Source organism: Phocoena sinus, chromosome 7 (assembly GCF_008692025.1).
Source record: "Phocoena sinus isolate mPhoSin1 chromosome 7, mPhoSin1.pri, whole genome shotgun sequence".
Lineage (NCBI taxonomy): Eukaryota > Metazoa > Chordata > Mammalia > Artiodactyla > Phocoenidae > Phocoena > Phocoena sinus.
The window spans coordinates 104346312-104360888 of NC_045769.1; the positions used below are offsets into that span (position 1 = coordinate 104346312).

Below are 14577 nucleotides of genomic sequence, written 5' to 3' on the forward strand. Positions count from 1 at the left end.
ATTTATTTAGTTTTAACTTACCTATTTCATATCTTGTAGTTTGTACCTCTTAATCCCCTTATCCATTTTGCCCCTCCCCCCACCTCTCTCCTCCCTGGCAACCACCAGTTGGTTCTCTGTATCTGTTTGTCTGTTTCTGCCTTGCTATGTTTGATCATTTGTTTTATTTTTTAGATTCCACATATAAGTGATATTATATAGTATTTGTCTTTCTTTGCCTGACTTATTTCACTGAGCATAATACCCTCCAGGTCAACCAATGTTGTCACATTTGGTAAAATTTATTCTTTTTTTATGGCTGAGTAGTATGCCATTGCATCTATATACCACATCTTCTTTATCCATTCATCTGTTGATGGACACTTAGGTTGCTTCCATATTTTGGCTATTGTAACTAGTGCTGCTATGAACATTGGGGTGCATGTATCTTTTCAAATTTGTGTTTTTGTTTTCTTTGGATAAATACCCAGGACTGGAATTGCTGGATTGTATGCTAGTTCTATTTTTAATTTTTGATAAATCTCCATAGTGTTCTCCATAGTGCCTCCACCAATTTACATTCCCACCGCCAGCATAGGAGGTTCACTTTTTTCCACATCCTCACCAACACCTGTTATCTCGTCTTTTTTTAAAAAAGTAAATTTATTTATTTTTGGCTGCGTTGGGTCTTTATCACTGTGCGGGCTTTCTCTAGTTCTCTAGTTGCGGCGAGCGGGGGCTACTCCTTGCTGCGGTGTGCCGCCTTCTCATTGTGGTGGCTTGTTGCAGAGCAAGGGCTCTAGGCACGTGGGCTCAGTAGTTGTGGCTGGTGGGCTCTAGAGTGCAGGCTCAGTAGTTGTGGCGCATGGGCTTAGTTGCTCTGCGGCATGTGGGATCTTCCTGGACCAGGGCTCGAACCTCTGTCCCCTGCATTGGCAAATGGATTCTTAACCACTGCGCCACCAGGGAAGTCCCTTTTTTCTTTTTCATATAGCCATTCTGACAGGTGTGAGGTGATATCTTATTGTGGTTTTGATTTGCATTTCCCTGATGATATCTTTTCATGTGCCTGTTGCCCATCTGTATATCAAAAGGAAATGATTTTACACACTGATAAGGGCTTTCATCACAATGTGGCTTTCATCACAATTGTGACTTTCATCACAATGCTATTTATAATAGAAAGAACCGAAATAGCCCATAAGGGACTGTGTTAATAAACAGGACATGTCCATTCCACCAAAAACAAAAAAATTTACATTAACAATGTCTGCATTTCAAAAATTATTTTTAAAAATGGTAAAAAAATGAGAAAATGTTAATTTTTAAGTGATAAGGATTACTAGAATTGAATGAGAAAGATGAAAACTTTATAGTAAGATGTGCAAAAAGCACAGCGAATTCCCAAAAGAAATTTCAATATATATATGATGATAATAGCATGGTGATGAAGACAGCTCATTTAGATTACAGCTTCATCTTGTAATAGCTGCATATGACCTTAGGCAAGTCAATTAAGCTGTTAACATAGTAACATTATTTATAAGATAAAAATAGTATCAAATTCGCAGAAGTATATTGGAGATAAAATATGACCTTTCATGTAAAGTTTTTGAATAACGTCTGGCGCAAAGCAAACAATAAACTATCATTTAGTTGATATAAGTAATCATTTAAATTCATATGGAGTGTATCCTACACACACATACACATTTGTATTTGTAGGGTAGATGTATGGAATAACTGCAAGGTTAAACAAGAAATCATTACAGCCCGTGCCTCAAGGAAGGGGAATGAGGGAAGGTAGTAGTTGAGAAGAAGAGAAACTTCCCACCCGGCACGCTTAAAAATTCATATAATCTAAAAAAAGGCAACACAATCCTACAGAGAAGTTAAAATTTAAAAAAAATTTCACTTTCAATCCATCCCCTTAATTACAGTCCCGCATACACTATTTTTCCCGAGTATTTTTTTGCAGAGACGAATGTACTGTTTCCCTTTTTACGAAGACTGCAATCTACATTCTTTATATGCGTACCCTTCAGTATCGAAGCATCTTCCCGCCAACTGCTGTTGGATAAAACACCATGTACAGTAGTCAGCCCTCCGTATCTGCGGTTCCGCACCGCAAATTCGACCAACCCCAGGTAGAAATATTCAAAAAAAAATTCCAAAGCTCCGAAAAGCAAAGCTTGAATTTTTGTGCACCAGCAACTATGTACATATTATTCGCAGTGTATTTACAACTATTTACTTAATGCATTTTATTAGGTATAACAACTAATACCTAATTACAAGTAAGCAAAGTATTACAGGAGGATGTGCGTAGGTTATACTCAAATGCTACGCCATTTCATATAAGGGACTTGAGGATCCTCAGATTTTGGCATCGTGCAGGGCTCCTGGCACCAAACACCCAACAAGACAGCGGGGTGGACTTCACGAGCTAATAGCGGGATGCCCCACACCTCTAAACCCAAGCCCCAGTCCTCAGGCCCACGTGGTCCGAGGACCCCTTCCCGGGCTGTTTTCGGTGATGCCTGTCGGAAGAGCCCTGCCCACCTTGCTATGCCTTCCGGACAGCGCCTCAGGCAGAGCGGCGGACAGCCCGGCCTTCTGCGCGCCGTGGGCCTGGGAGGACCCCAGCGACAGTCCCAGCGCAGGGCCCGGTGGACGCGGCCGCGGTGGTGGCGGGCGTTGTGACTGACGGCGCCGGTTGTCTCCCGAACGAACTCGGCTGGCCACCCTCGCCGCCCTGGCTGACACTCGTGCGGCCGACGCCATGTCTGTGAGCGAGATCTTCGTGGAGCTGCAGGGCTTTTTGGCTGCCGAGCAGGACATCCGAGAGGCGAGCCCCCTCTCTCCCCATCCCCTTTCCCTCTCCTTGCCTAGCTGGGCCGCGACGCCCGGCCCTCCTCCGTCGCTCAGATTCGAGCGGTGGGGAAGCCTCTGGGGGTGGGTTGCTCCCGTCTTGTTTTGGCTCAGGGCACTTCCCTCCCCCGGCCACCGATTCTGCTGCCAGGTTCTGGTTCCCTGTGTTCGGGGCTCGGTTCCTTGGCATCACCTACCTCATTTGGGTGTCAGTTTTCCTCCTTTTTAGCGTATGATTATGTGGAAGCCTCAGTTAGCGCATGGGACTCAGACGACACGTGTTTGTTGTGTTTGTTTATTGGTGTCTTAAAAGCACGTGTGCCCTTCTCTTTAAAACTCTCCTATGGCTTCTCATTCCACGTAGGATAAAAATCCAGACTACTGTGACTCACAGGTCTCTCTCTCCAGTCTCATTTTACGCCTTCTTCCGTTGTGTGTTATGCTCAGTTTACCTCCCTTTTATTCCTCTAGTTCCCCAAATAGCTTCCTGCCTCAGGACTTTTGCACGTACTGCTTACTTTTCCCGGAATGCACTACTTTTCCACTCTTTTCCTGGTTGTCTCGTGTTCACCTCCTTGATGTCAAAATGTGAATAATTTTTTACCCTGTTATGTTTACTTCTAGTAGTGCGTTACCATTAAAAAAAATTGTGTGATGGTTATTTTTTAAACGCCTCCCGCATTATACTCTAAAGGAAGGAAGGGACTGCCTGCTTGGTTCCTCAGTAGTTACACAGTGCCTAAAAATGTGCTCAGTGAATATTTGTAAAATGAGTGAATGAAAAATACCCGATCCTTGTATTGCGTTTCATTCTTCTCTTGTTGGTTTACGTGTGGGTGCCTCATCTCCTTTAGTGTTGGAGTGGGATATTTTGGGTGAGTGGGTGGCAATTAGCCTTTGAAGTCTATATCAGGAATCTAAGGCTTTTTAGTGACTTCCTGAAGGTCTCATAGAGGAAGTAAGTGGAAAAGTCAGAATTCAAATCTGGATATTTTGTGCACCATTCATGTCCTTGTAAATGTTGCTAGTGTTTTGAATCTACGTGAAGGTGTCATAGATCAAATATGCTATTTAGTATATATTTGGTTTGAGGCTATGATAATATAATGATTATGTTGGATTTATTTGATATTTTCATCTTTAATTCTTTCTAGGAAATCCGAAAAGTTGTACAGAGTTTAGAACAAACAGCTCGAGAGATTTTAACGCTACTGCAAGGGGTCCATCAGGGTGCTGGGTTTCAGGACAGTAAGTTCTTCGTTTTGATTTTGAAGGTTTTTATCCAATTTATTGATCTCTCCTTTAAAGAGTTAATTTACATCCAGAAGGCATATCAAATCTGTATTATTTACTCTGAAAAATGTCTCTCATGCTTTATGGTGAGTAAAAATTGGTGAAGTGGGTGAGTTGATCATTTTACAGATTTCCAGAATTCTGTGTATTTTGATATTCTAGTTTCACGTAGGTGGAAATAGGAATGTTTTCTCCTGTGATAGTTATACTGATGATAATTGTGGTAGTTTCATAGCTGATTTTCTAGTTTCACGTAGGTGGAAATAGGAATGTTTTCTCCTGTGATAGAGTTATACTGATGATAATTGTGGTAGTTTCATAGCTGTCTTGTGTATCTAGCAACTTTTATCTGGCTCTTTTTCTTAAACCCACTCTTTCAGTCATTGAAAATAATTTAATATGCATTTGTAGATAATGAAATGGCCAGTGTAAAATGTTGTCAGTGTGTTTACAGGCAGCTCTTCTTTGGGTATCAAGTACGAGAAGTTTAGACATGGAACCTCCATTGTAAGATGTAGTCAGCACAACTGAGAGAGCTGAAATATAGTTTCAGATAGATAATGATATAATGATGTAATTAACAGGTGTCAGGGGCAAGTCATTTTTCTAGGTGATACAGAGTTGGTCAGCCTGATTGAGAATAATTATAAAGCTGCCTTTTGACCAAATATGGGAGCTAGAAGCAGTCCAATTTTAGGCATCCTTTGGGGACTGACTAGGAAAGGCAGCTTAAAGATGAGGTTATTTATGACAGTTTACCAGTACGTTACCCAACATATTCCCTTTTAGCAATTTTTTGTTTGTTTATTTTTTAGTAGGGAAGCTAGATATGAAATTTTGAGAGCCAGATTGAAAGCAGAGCTGCATACCCTACATTTGGTCATGAGATTTAAAAAAAATTTCCAGGTAGACTACATAGATTGTTAAGCAAGAAGTGTATTTGAAATCTGCTCAGTCTGTCATTATTATGTTTGATTATCTTTTTGTGATCAGTTCCAAAGAGGTGTTTGAAAGCTCGAGAACATTTTGGTACAGTAAAAACACATCTGACGTCTTTGAAGACCAAGTTTCCTGCTGAACAGTATTACAGGTTTGTAAGACAACTAACATCTTTTATAACGTTAAGTAAAAAAAGGCAAGAGAAAAATTATATGTACTAAAATGATTGCTTCGGTAAAAATCCCTCTACTTAGGAGAAGCAACAGAAAGGAAATGGAACTGTTAATAGTGATGGTATTTTAATGGTGACAAAATTGTTGATTTTATTTTTTTCTCCCTTTTACTTTCAAAATTTTCTTAAGGAACATGTATAATTTTTGCAATGAAAAGGTAATTAAAAGAAAATATGTATTGTGTGAAGGTCAAAATAGAGAATATCTTTCTAGTATACTTGTGAAGTTGGATGAACCCTATCTTTGCTGTTAAGGTTATGAGATTAAGTGGCAGTGTATGTGTGTGTGTATAAATATACTGAATACCGAATTTCACTGCCAAGTGACATATGTGGGTAATATGCTGTATCTCCTTGAATGTACAACACTATTAATTTTAAGATACAATGTTATTTTTCATACCACTAGGGAAAAAATTTGTTAATCATAATTGTGAAATGTAGATTGTACAATACATCATGATTTCGTAGATGTTAAACTGGGAAAAACTGAGTGTTGATGAAATATAGTAAATAGGAACCTAAACTTTTCTACTTACGCTTGCTTTCTCACTAGAGAAGATGTTCTTTTAAGACACGTTATAGGCAAGGAATAGTTAGGACATGTATGTGGGGAGTGGATAGTATAACCTCACAAGATTCTTTCAAGGTAGGGGCCCGCAAACTACTGTGGCCTTTTATATTTTATATAAATATATTTATATTTTAAAGAGTTGTTAAGAAAAAAAAAAAACAAGAGTATGTGACAGAGACTGAAAGTGACCCACAAAGCCTCAATCACAGAAAAGGTTTGCTGACCCCTGCTGTAAGGTAATAACTGATGCTTAGAGAAGTAGGACAATAGAACTGGCAGGGTCTTTAGAGACCATGCTGTTTGGAGTTCACACACAGGCTGCCCTCTGGCTGATTTGGACCTCAGAATGTTTTGTTTGGCCTGGGTTTTGTTGAAAGATGGTCTTGAATTTGTTGCCACATTTGAAAATCAGGAGGCATAGCATAAATATCTAGGGGTTGTAAAATTTCTATTTCTTTTTCAGGCTCCTAGCTTGGTTTAACCGCAGTATCCCAAGGTTTTAAGTTCACCTGGTTAGTGACTGCAAATGGTAGTTATTTCCTATGTGTGTGAATCAGGAGTTTCTTGATACCCTGCACTCAGTTCAGAGAATAACACAGTCAGGTGCTGAGGCTGATGTACAGTTGTGGCACTCATCAATCTTCATTCGCCCACATTTATTTTTCTCAGAGCAGTGTTATTGTATTTACTGATTAAACTTCTAAAGCACAGTTGCTCTTGTCCATAGCCTTTGGTTGTAAAGTTTTGCATTCATCAAAATTGGACCATGCTTCTCATTCATTAAAATTATAGTAAGTAATTGTTATAAATTTGGACTGGCAAATCCAGTCCAGTGTACTTAACACTGATTCCATCTCATATACTTAAATGTCACATTGCTCTTACACGTTTTATAAGTTTTATTTGAAAATGGCCCCACTCCTCACGTGTCTGGCCATGGCTGCCCCCGTTCTGTCTTTCTGACGCTGGTGCCTCACACTCGCTGCAGGTTTCACGAGCACTGGAGGTTTGTGCTACAGCGCCTGGTCTTCTTGGCAGCCTTCGTCGTGTACTTGGAGTCGGAGACCCTGGTGACTCGAGAGGCGGTCACGGAGATCCTTGGCAGTGAGTGTCCGCAGGCGTGTCTACCTGCAGGGCCAGCTGAGGTTTTGGCGGGGGGGCTTTCTATTTATGGAAACAAATGAGAGCTAAATGGAAAACGGGTTACTTGGAAACAGAAAAACTAAAAATATGTAGTGGCTTGCTCTTTGTACTTGGGCGTTCCTTTGAGTTTTTAAAAACGTCAAGCCTACAGAAAAGTTGAAAGAACAGTACAGTGAACCCCTGTGTACCCCTCACTTAGATCCTCTACTTGTTCACATTTTGGCCCATCTGCTTAGTCTCTTACTGTGTGTGCCTTGGGGGCACGTGTGAACCGTTTGAAAGCTGGGTGTAGACACCATGACTTGTCATTTCAGTGCTTCAGCATGCACTTCTAAAAACAAAGGTATTCTCAGACATAACATATATTCTTGGTGGTATTATTATTATTATTATTTTTGGTTGAAAATTTATTTATTATTTTTGGCTGCATTGGGTCTTCATTGCTGCACGTGGGCTTTCTCTAGTTGCGGCGAGCAGGGGCTACTCTTCATTGTGGTGCGTGGGCTTCTCATTGCGGTGGTTTCTCTTGTTGCGGAGCACGGGCTCTAGGCGCGGGGGCTCAGTAGTTGCGGCGCACGGGCTTAGTTGCTCTGCGGCATGGGGGATCTTCCTGGACCAGGGCTCGAACCCATGTCCCCTGCATTGGCAGGCAGATTCTTAGCCACTGTGACACCAGGGAAACCCTTTGGTGGTATTATATTTTGAAAGAAGAATGGAAGGAAAAATTGAATTCTGCTTGAGAGCATGAAAAGTCCACAGTGCCAAGGATATGTCCACATTCAAAAGATAGTTTTGAAGGACTTGTTCCTTTTTCACTTTGAGAGAAATTACACGTGTGTGTATGTGTCTGTAGTTTAAAAAGTTTTTCGGTGTAAGTTGTATTTCCATCACGACCTTGTCTTTGTTATATTTTCTAGTTGAGCCAGATCGGGAGAAGGGATTTCACCTGGATGTAGAAGATTATCTCTCAGGAGTTCTCATTCTTGCTAGTGAACTGGTAAGAAGCTTAGTGATTTGTCATTTGCTCTTTTGATTTTTCCACTTCATTGTCAGTTTTTTAAAATGGGTACAAAAATTCAGAAGCCTCGTTCTTTTCTAAGCCACCTGTCGGTCACAGGGTAGTCATTGACTGTGTACTGTGTGTGTTAGGTTTTGCTGGGATAGCGGTTCAGACGATGAGGTGGCTGTGCACACTTAACTATTGTGTGCATTTTTAGAAGATGAGAATACCTCCTTTCAAAGTAGTGGTGAGGCATAGATTCCTGGTGACTGCATTAATTCATATAATTGTCTGGGGGAACAATTTAACTATATAACTGTATAAATTATTCTTGCCTTTATCTCCTTCATCTCCTGAGAAATTATCCCATAAAAGTAATTCAAAAGAAGAGGAAAAGCTGTTATAAAGGTGTTCACTATAACCTATTCATATTTATGAAAAGTTGGAGGCCACAGAAACTCCAACAAAAGGCCAATGATTTCTTAAGTTATTAAGTAAGTTAGTAAGATCAAGCAGTTGTCAGAACTGGAATTATGAGGGGCAGTATGGAGACGTGTTGCGGCCCGCGGGCCTGGTGGCTGCGGCCAGGAGGAGGAGCCCTGCTGTGACATCCCCGCTTCTCTGTCCCGCAGTCGAGACTGTCGGTCAACAGCGTGACCGCCGGAGACTACTCCCGGCCCCTGCACATCTCCACCTTCATCAACGAGCTGGATTCCGGCTTCCGCCTCCTCAACCTCAAAAACGACTCCCTGCGGAAGCGCTACGACGGCCTGAAGTACGACGTGAAGAAAGTGGAGGAGGTGGTCTACGACCTCTCCATCCGCGGCTTCAACAAGGAGACGGCGGCGGCCTGTGTGGAGAAGTAGGGGCTCTCCGCGCGCCCCGCTGACCCCAGCCCGGCGCCTCTCACGGTCGTTAGGATGCCCATCGCTAAACACCGCGCTTCATTTTCTTAACCGGTTGTGTGGTGTATCAGAGTTGAAACACTTTTTTTGGGGGTGAAAGAATAGCCTTTACAAGGACAGAGTTTTCTTTGTCGTTTCAGTGAATTTGCTCTGTGACTCAGTGTATTTCAGTTCTGTCAAAAAGTGTAAATGCCAACCTCTTGGTAAAGTTCTTTTCTTGCTTACCCTGATGCTGTCGATGTACTGATGGAGAGCTTTACTGTCTTGTTTGTGATTCTTCCAGGAGTGACCCTTGATGTTTTCTATATCCAAATTAGCCATCCATACCCAGGTATGCCCTGGATACCGTATAAAAATAGTTAACTCAAAAGGATGGTTGCCAAGCGAAGGACAAGTTATTTTATATTTTCCTTCCTCATTTTAAACCTTCTGAGTAAATCAGATGTTGAATTTTTTTGCAAGGGAAGTATAGCCCCAGGGTTCTCTCTCACTGCCATCAAAATATCAAAGATTAAACTGCAAAGTCAAGTTCAGCAGATTATTTGGGGACATTTTTGTATTAAGGATTGAGTAACATCATCTGGCTCTGCTTACCAGGTGGGGAGTAGGGGTAGTGTTTTGAAACACCTCTGTGTTCTGATGTTGCCTTAACATTCTCCTGTTGCAGCAGGTAAACATTGCGTCCACACACATCTTGAACTAACATTTCATATGATGTATTTCTGAGCTATGAAACTTTTTACCTAATAGCCAGGTAGACTGCTAGGTCTGGGAGTGTAAAGCCACTCAGCGGAGTTAATTCTCAGCACCCTGACTGGTGATGTTCTGACTGAAGAATGCTGTGCTTTGTCTGGAAGTAAGAGAAAACCTTGAATTAAAAAACAAACAAACAAATTAGCTGATTTAGTCATGTTTTTTCGAGTAAGCAATTCTCTCAGGTTGTTGATTATTCCAACAGTCACGTTTTACAGTTTTGGGCAAGTCACATGTATCTCATTGGCACCGCCCCCCTCCCAATTTTCAGGTAGTACTTGCCATGTAATTTTGCTGTTGAGATATTATTAAAATGGTGACTTAATCCACAGCATCTTGGAGCTCACTGAAGGGAAGGTGCCAGTGTGTCCAGAATAATAGGAAGTATTTAGAAGTGTCACCCTCTCATGCCTAATATGGGTTTGGGCTTCCTGTTTGTACAGTAGGATATTTGGCATGGCCATCAGAGCTGTTATCAGGCTGAGTTAAGGACCGATCAGATTTTCCATCATGAGGAAAGAAGTAGAAATGAGACATAAATTGCTATGCATAGTTGCATTTTAGAACAATTTTCTTGACAGCTCTTTCTGCAGAAGAATTTGGAAAGAAAAATGTTATAGAGTCTTAAAGTGCCTAGGATGGTCACCTCAAATGTGCGGTAATAGCACTGCCTGGACTGAGCATAAAAGGCTTTGAATTCCATGATCAGACATATGCAGTAAGTTTGATCATCGCTTTCTTTGCCTCTTTAAGTACCAGTTCTGCTTGAGAACAGTAAAGTTCTTGGCAGAAGTTGTGGATTTCACTTTTCACAAATAACGTTTTAAGTGGAGGAGCACATTCTGGTTTTATACTCCGTTCGGGGATGTACAAGTGTCACGTGTATGATTATTCTGTTGTGTGTGTTGCCGGCTTGTTGTAAAGCAATAAAAACAGTTTCTTTCTTTTCTTTTTTTTTTTTTTTGGTCTTTTTGTCACTTAGTGTGCTGCCATGAGAACTCTTCTACATGGGCAGTAAGTTCTGAATGGTTTTTGAGGCTGAAGAAGACTGGGGTGATGAGCCCACACTGCTGTGTGGTAGAGCAGCCACTGAGCTGTGTACTGTAAAGTGTAGGTAATGTTGCTGTGCTCTCCCCTGGTTGGGAGATAACTGGTATTTTAACTGAAGATGTTGGGAAGCCTTGGCTCTGGTTCTGGGACACCAAGATTGCTTTTTCCAACTTTCGAAAATCAAGCAGGTTAGAGAGAATAGAGATGAGTTAGTGGATGCTTTCTTTATAGATATATTGATGAGGAGAAGATGAGAGCCCCATAAATACTAGAAAGGATTTGCCCTGTCTTAAACTTGAACAATGAGTGATGCTGAAGAGAATTTAATAAAGAGCAAAAGCTCCTTTGGCTGTGTTCTGAGACCTTGACTTGAGCAAGTGGCTACAGGGATGATTTGGATATGCAGGCTTCTCCTGCCATCGTTTCATGATTGTGCGCTCAGAAGTTGTAGCTTTCTTCTTTCGTGGTCTAGACCGAACTGTTTGTCCCAGGTAGCACATCACTGTCATGCCTCACACCAGAATAAGATTCTCCCTGAGCCTGAAACAGTTTCTTTTCTTGGTGACTGTAATAAGCATTAAACAAATAAAAACAAACCATCCCCCTTCCCCCCATACAATACCATTTAAGGGAGGCGAAACTGACAGGATGGTTGGTTGAATGAGGAAGGCATGAAGGAGACGGAGGCATCCAGCTTAACTGTCAGGTTTCTGGTCTGGAAGCCTCCAGGAGGCTCAGGTGCTGCTAGCCAAGGTGAGGCTCGTAGGGGGAAACGCGTGGCTCGAGGCGGCTGGGCAGACAGCGTGCTTACTTTTGGACATGTGGGATTGATGGTGCTTGCGGAGCAGCTGACTGAGGTGCCCAGCAGGACTTTGGGTGTGAGAGAAATGGGGAGTCCTCGAGAGAGCTTCGGGTGGCGTTAGCGTATGTGTGGTAGATGAAACGGGAGAGCAGGTTGGGATCTCCCTGGAGGGCGTGTGGATTGAGAAGTGTCAGGGCTGAGGACAGAGCCCTGGTTACCAGCAGGGTAGAGGGAGGGAGTGGAGCCACGAGGAGTGGTCAGAGAGGCTGACAGAACAGGGAGAGTGCCTCGGCACAGAAGCCAGGGGAATGAAGGGTCTTCGGAAGGTTTGTTTATTTATTTATTTTTATAATTTATTTTATTTATTTTTGGCTGCATCGGGTCTTAGTTGCAGCACGCAGGCGCTTTGTTGAGGCGTGCGGGATCTTTTGTTGTGGAGTGTGAGCTTCTCTCTAGTTGTGGCGTGAGGGTTTTTCTCTTCTCTCTAGTTGTGGCGCGCAGGGTCCAGGGCGCGTGGGCTCTGTAGTTTGCGGCACGCAGGCTCTCTAGTTGAGGCGGGCAAGCTCAACAGTTGTGCACGGGCTTAGTTGCCCTGCGGCATGTGGGATGTTAGTTCCCTGACCAGGGCTTGAGCCCATGTCCCCTGCATTGGAAGGCGGATTCTTTACCATTGGACCACCAGGGAAGTCCCAGGAAGGTTTTTTTAGGTGAGAGATTTAAAATGTACAATTTCAGGGCTTCCCTGGTGGCACAGAGGTTAAGAATCCGCCTGCCAATGCAGGGGACATGGGTTCGAGCCCTGGTCCGGGAAGATCCCACATGCCGCAGAGCAACTAAGCCCATGCGCCACAACTACTGAGCCTGCGCTCTAGAGCCCGCGAGCCACAACAAGAGAAGCCACTGCAATGAGAAGCCCACACACTGCACCAAAGAGTTGCCCCCACTCGCCACAACTAGAGAAAGCCCACGTGCAGCAATGGAGACCCAACGCAGCCAAAAATAAATAAATTAAAAAAGAAAACACTATAAAATGTACAGTTTCACAGCCTGAGAGCCTTGTGACTTTGTCAGGCGAGGCTGGGTGACGCAAAACGACATAGAGCAGGTTTATTTCCCACTCATCCTCCCCGACCATTTCAGGTCCCCCGCTCCATGTTGGCGTCACGTAGCTGACAGTGCAGCCACAGCTGGGCCGCTTATTAGTTCCTCCGGGAGAGTCTTGTACAGACACACGCTCTGGTTTGGAAGTGACATGTCACTTCCTCAACGTTCGTTGGTTAGAACTGGATGTGTGGCCCTGCTCACACCGAGGGAGCCAGGAAGTGAAATCCCACCTTGTAGGATGAGAGAGGATGGAGAGTCAGACAAACTAAATGATGAAAATCGTGGGCACTGTCGAGTTCCTCCTGTTCGATGATTAATAGTATTTCTGGTCACAGATGAATTTCAGTGGGCTTGGAAGGGAGAAGAAACATCCCAGGGCCCCTCGCCTGGTAGATGAGAAGAAGAGGGGTGGGTCATCTGTAGTCGTACCCTCTGTTGTTGAAGGTTGTTTCCTGTTTAAAGAGACTCCTCTGGTGTGTGTGCATTTGTGGTCGGGTTTGTGTGTTTGAAGTCGACGTGCAATGAGCTGTTACATGTTCCAAGCACCGCGCTAAACGTTTTCTCCAGATCATCTCATGTCATCCTCAGAGCAATCTTACGAGGTAGCTACCATAGTTTTTCCCATTTTGGGCCTGGAGAATGGGCTCGCAGCGGGCAGTGCCCTGAGTTCACAGCTAGGAAGTGGAGGAGCTGCTGGGATTCAGACACAGTTATTCTGCCTGTCTATCCACAGACACCATTTCTCTCCTGATGGCATCACCCACTCCATAGCCTGACAAGGCAAAAATCGCATCCACAAGTGGTTGTGAACACTGTGTGTATAGGTTTGGGTTAGGTGCAACTTGTATTGAAAATCAGCACAGTACGTGGGAGACTTGGTCCTGCCCTCAAGATTAGGGTCAAGTTGCAGGGGCGAGGGTGGTGAGAAAATATACAAACAGTAAGGTTAGTTACTCTGCTAATATTTGAGCGCCTACTATAATTAAAAAAAAACTTCAACAGATTTATTGAAATACATTTTACATATAAAGTGGACTCATATCAAGTGTACAGTTCAGTGATTTGATTTACCAGGTGGTGCAAAAATCACCATAAACCCATTTGAGAACGTTTTTGTCTCCCCAGAAGATCCCTGTTCCCACTCCCAGCCCCAGGCAACTGCTAGTCTACTTTCCTTCTCTATAAATTTGCCTTTTCTGGATACTTCACACAAATGGGACGATACAGTATATGGTCCCTTGTGTCTTTTCACTTAGCATAATATTTTTAGGGCTCCTTCACGTTAGTAGCTTGTTCCTTTTTATTCCTGCATAATATTCCATTGTATGGATATTCCACGTTTTATCCATTCATCAGATGATGAAGATTTAAGTTTCTACTTTTTGGCTCTTAGGAACATTCTTGTGCAAGTCTGTGTGTGAGTGGAGTGGGTATTTCCGTTTCTTTTGGATAGATACCTAGAAGTCTACGGTAAAAATGGTAATTTTATGTGTAGCTTTTTAAGGAACTGCCAGTATGTTCTCCCATCAGCAGTCTATGAGGATTCCCTACTCCGAGCTAAAATTCAAGATGTTAGGGACTTCCCTGGTGATCCAGTCGTTAAGACTGCACTTCCAATGCAGGGGATCCCTGGTCAGGGAACCAAGATCCCACATGCTGCGCTGAGTGGCCTGAGGGGGGAAAAACATTCAAGATGATAATAGATGAGATGTCATAATAATAGTACTTAATTGCTAAATAACTTGTGAATGATTGCTGTGGGAATTTAGGAGGTATAATTGAACTGATTCATGAAAGAGGTAGGATTTAGGTAAGCCTGGAACTAGAGAAGGTCATTGTTGGGTGGGCAGAATAATTGAAACCAAAGCAGAAATGTATCAGCCATTTAATGGGGGTGGGGATGTCACTGTTTGAATGGAGGGGACGGTCTGG

At 42.9% G+C, this 14577-nt stretch overlaps 1 protein-coding gene across 2 annotated transcripts; it reads left to right on the plus strand.

The window, feature by feature from the left end:
- The first annotated feature begins 2599 nt into the window (after positions 1-2599).
- TSN (translin) lies at positions 2600-10638 on the plus strand. Of its 2 annotated transcripts, XM_032637411.1 has the most exons (6): positions 2600-2827; positions 4005-4098; positions 5137-5233; positions 6877-6992; positions 7949-8028; positions 8664-10638. In XM_032637411.1, the coding sequence occupies exons 1-6, from the start codon at positions 2762-2764 to the stop codon at positions 8895-8897; spliced, it is 687 nt and encodes a 228-aa protein (XP_032493302.1). In that variant the 5' UTR covers positions 2600-2761; the 3' UTR covers positions 8898-10638. The 2 variants fall into 2 exon arrangements, with proteins under 2 accessions (XP_032493302.1, XP_032493303.1); XM_032637412.1 differs by lacking the exon at positions 7949-8028 and having other exon boundaries at positions 2637-2827.
- Positions 10639-14577: the final 3939 nt, after the last annotated feature.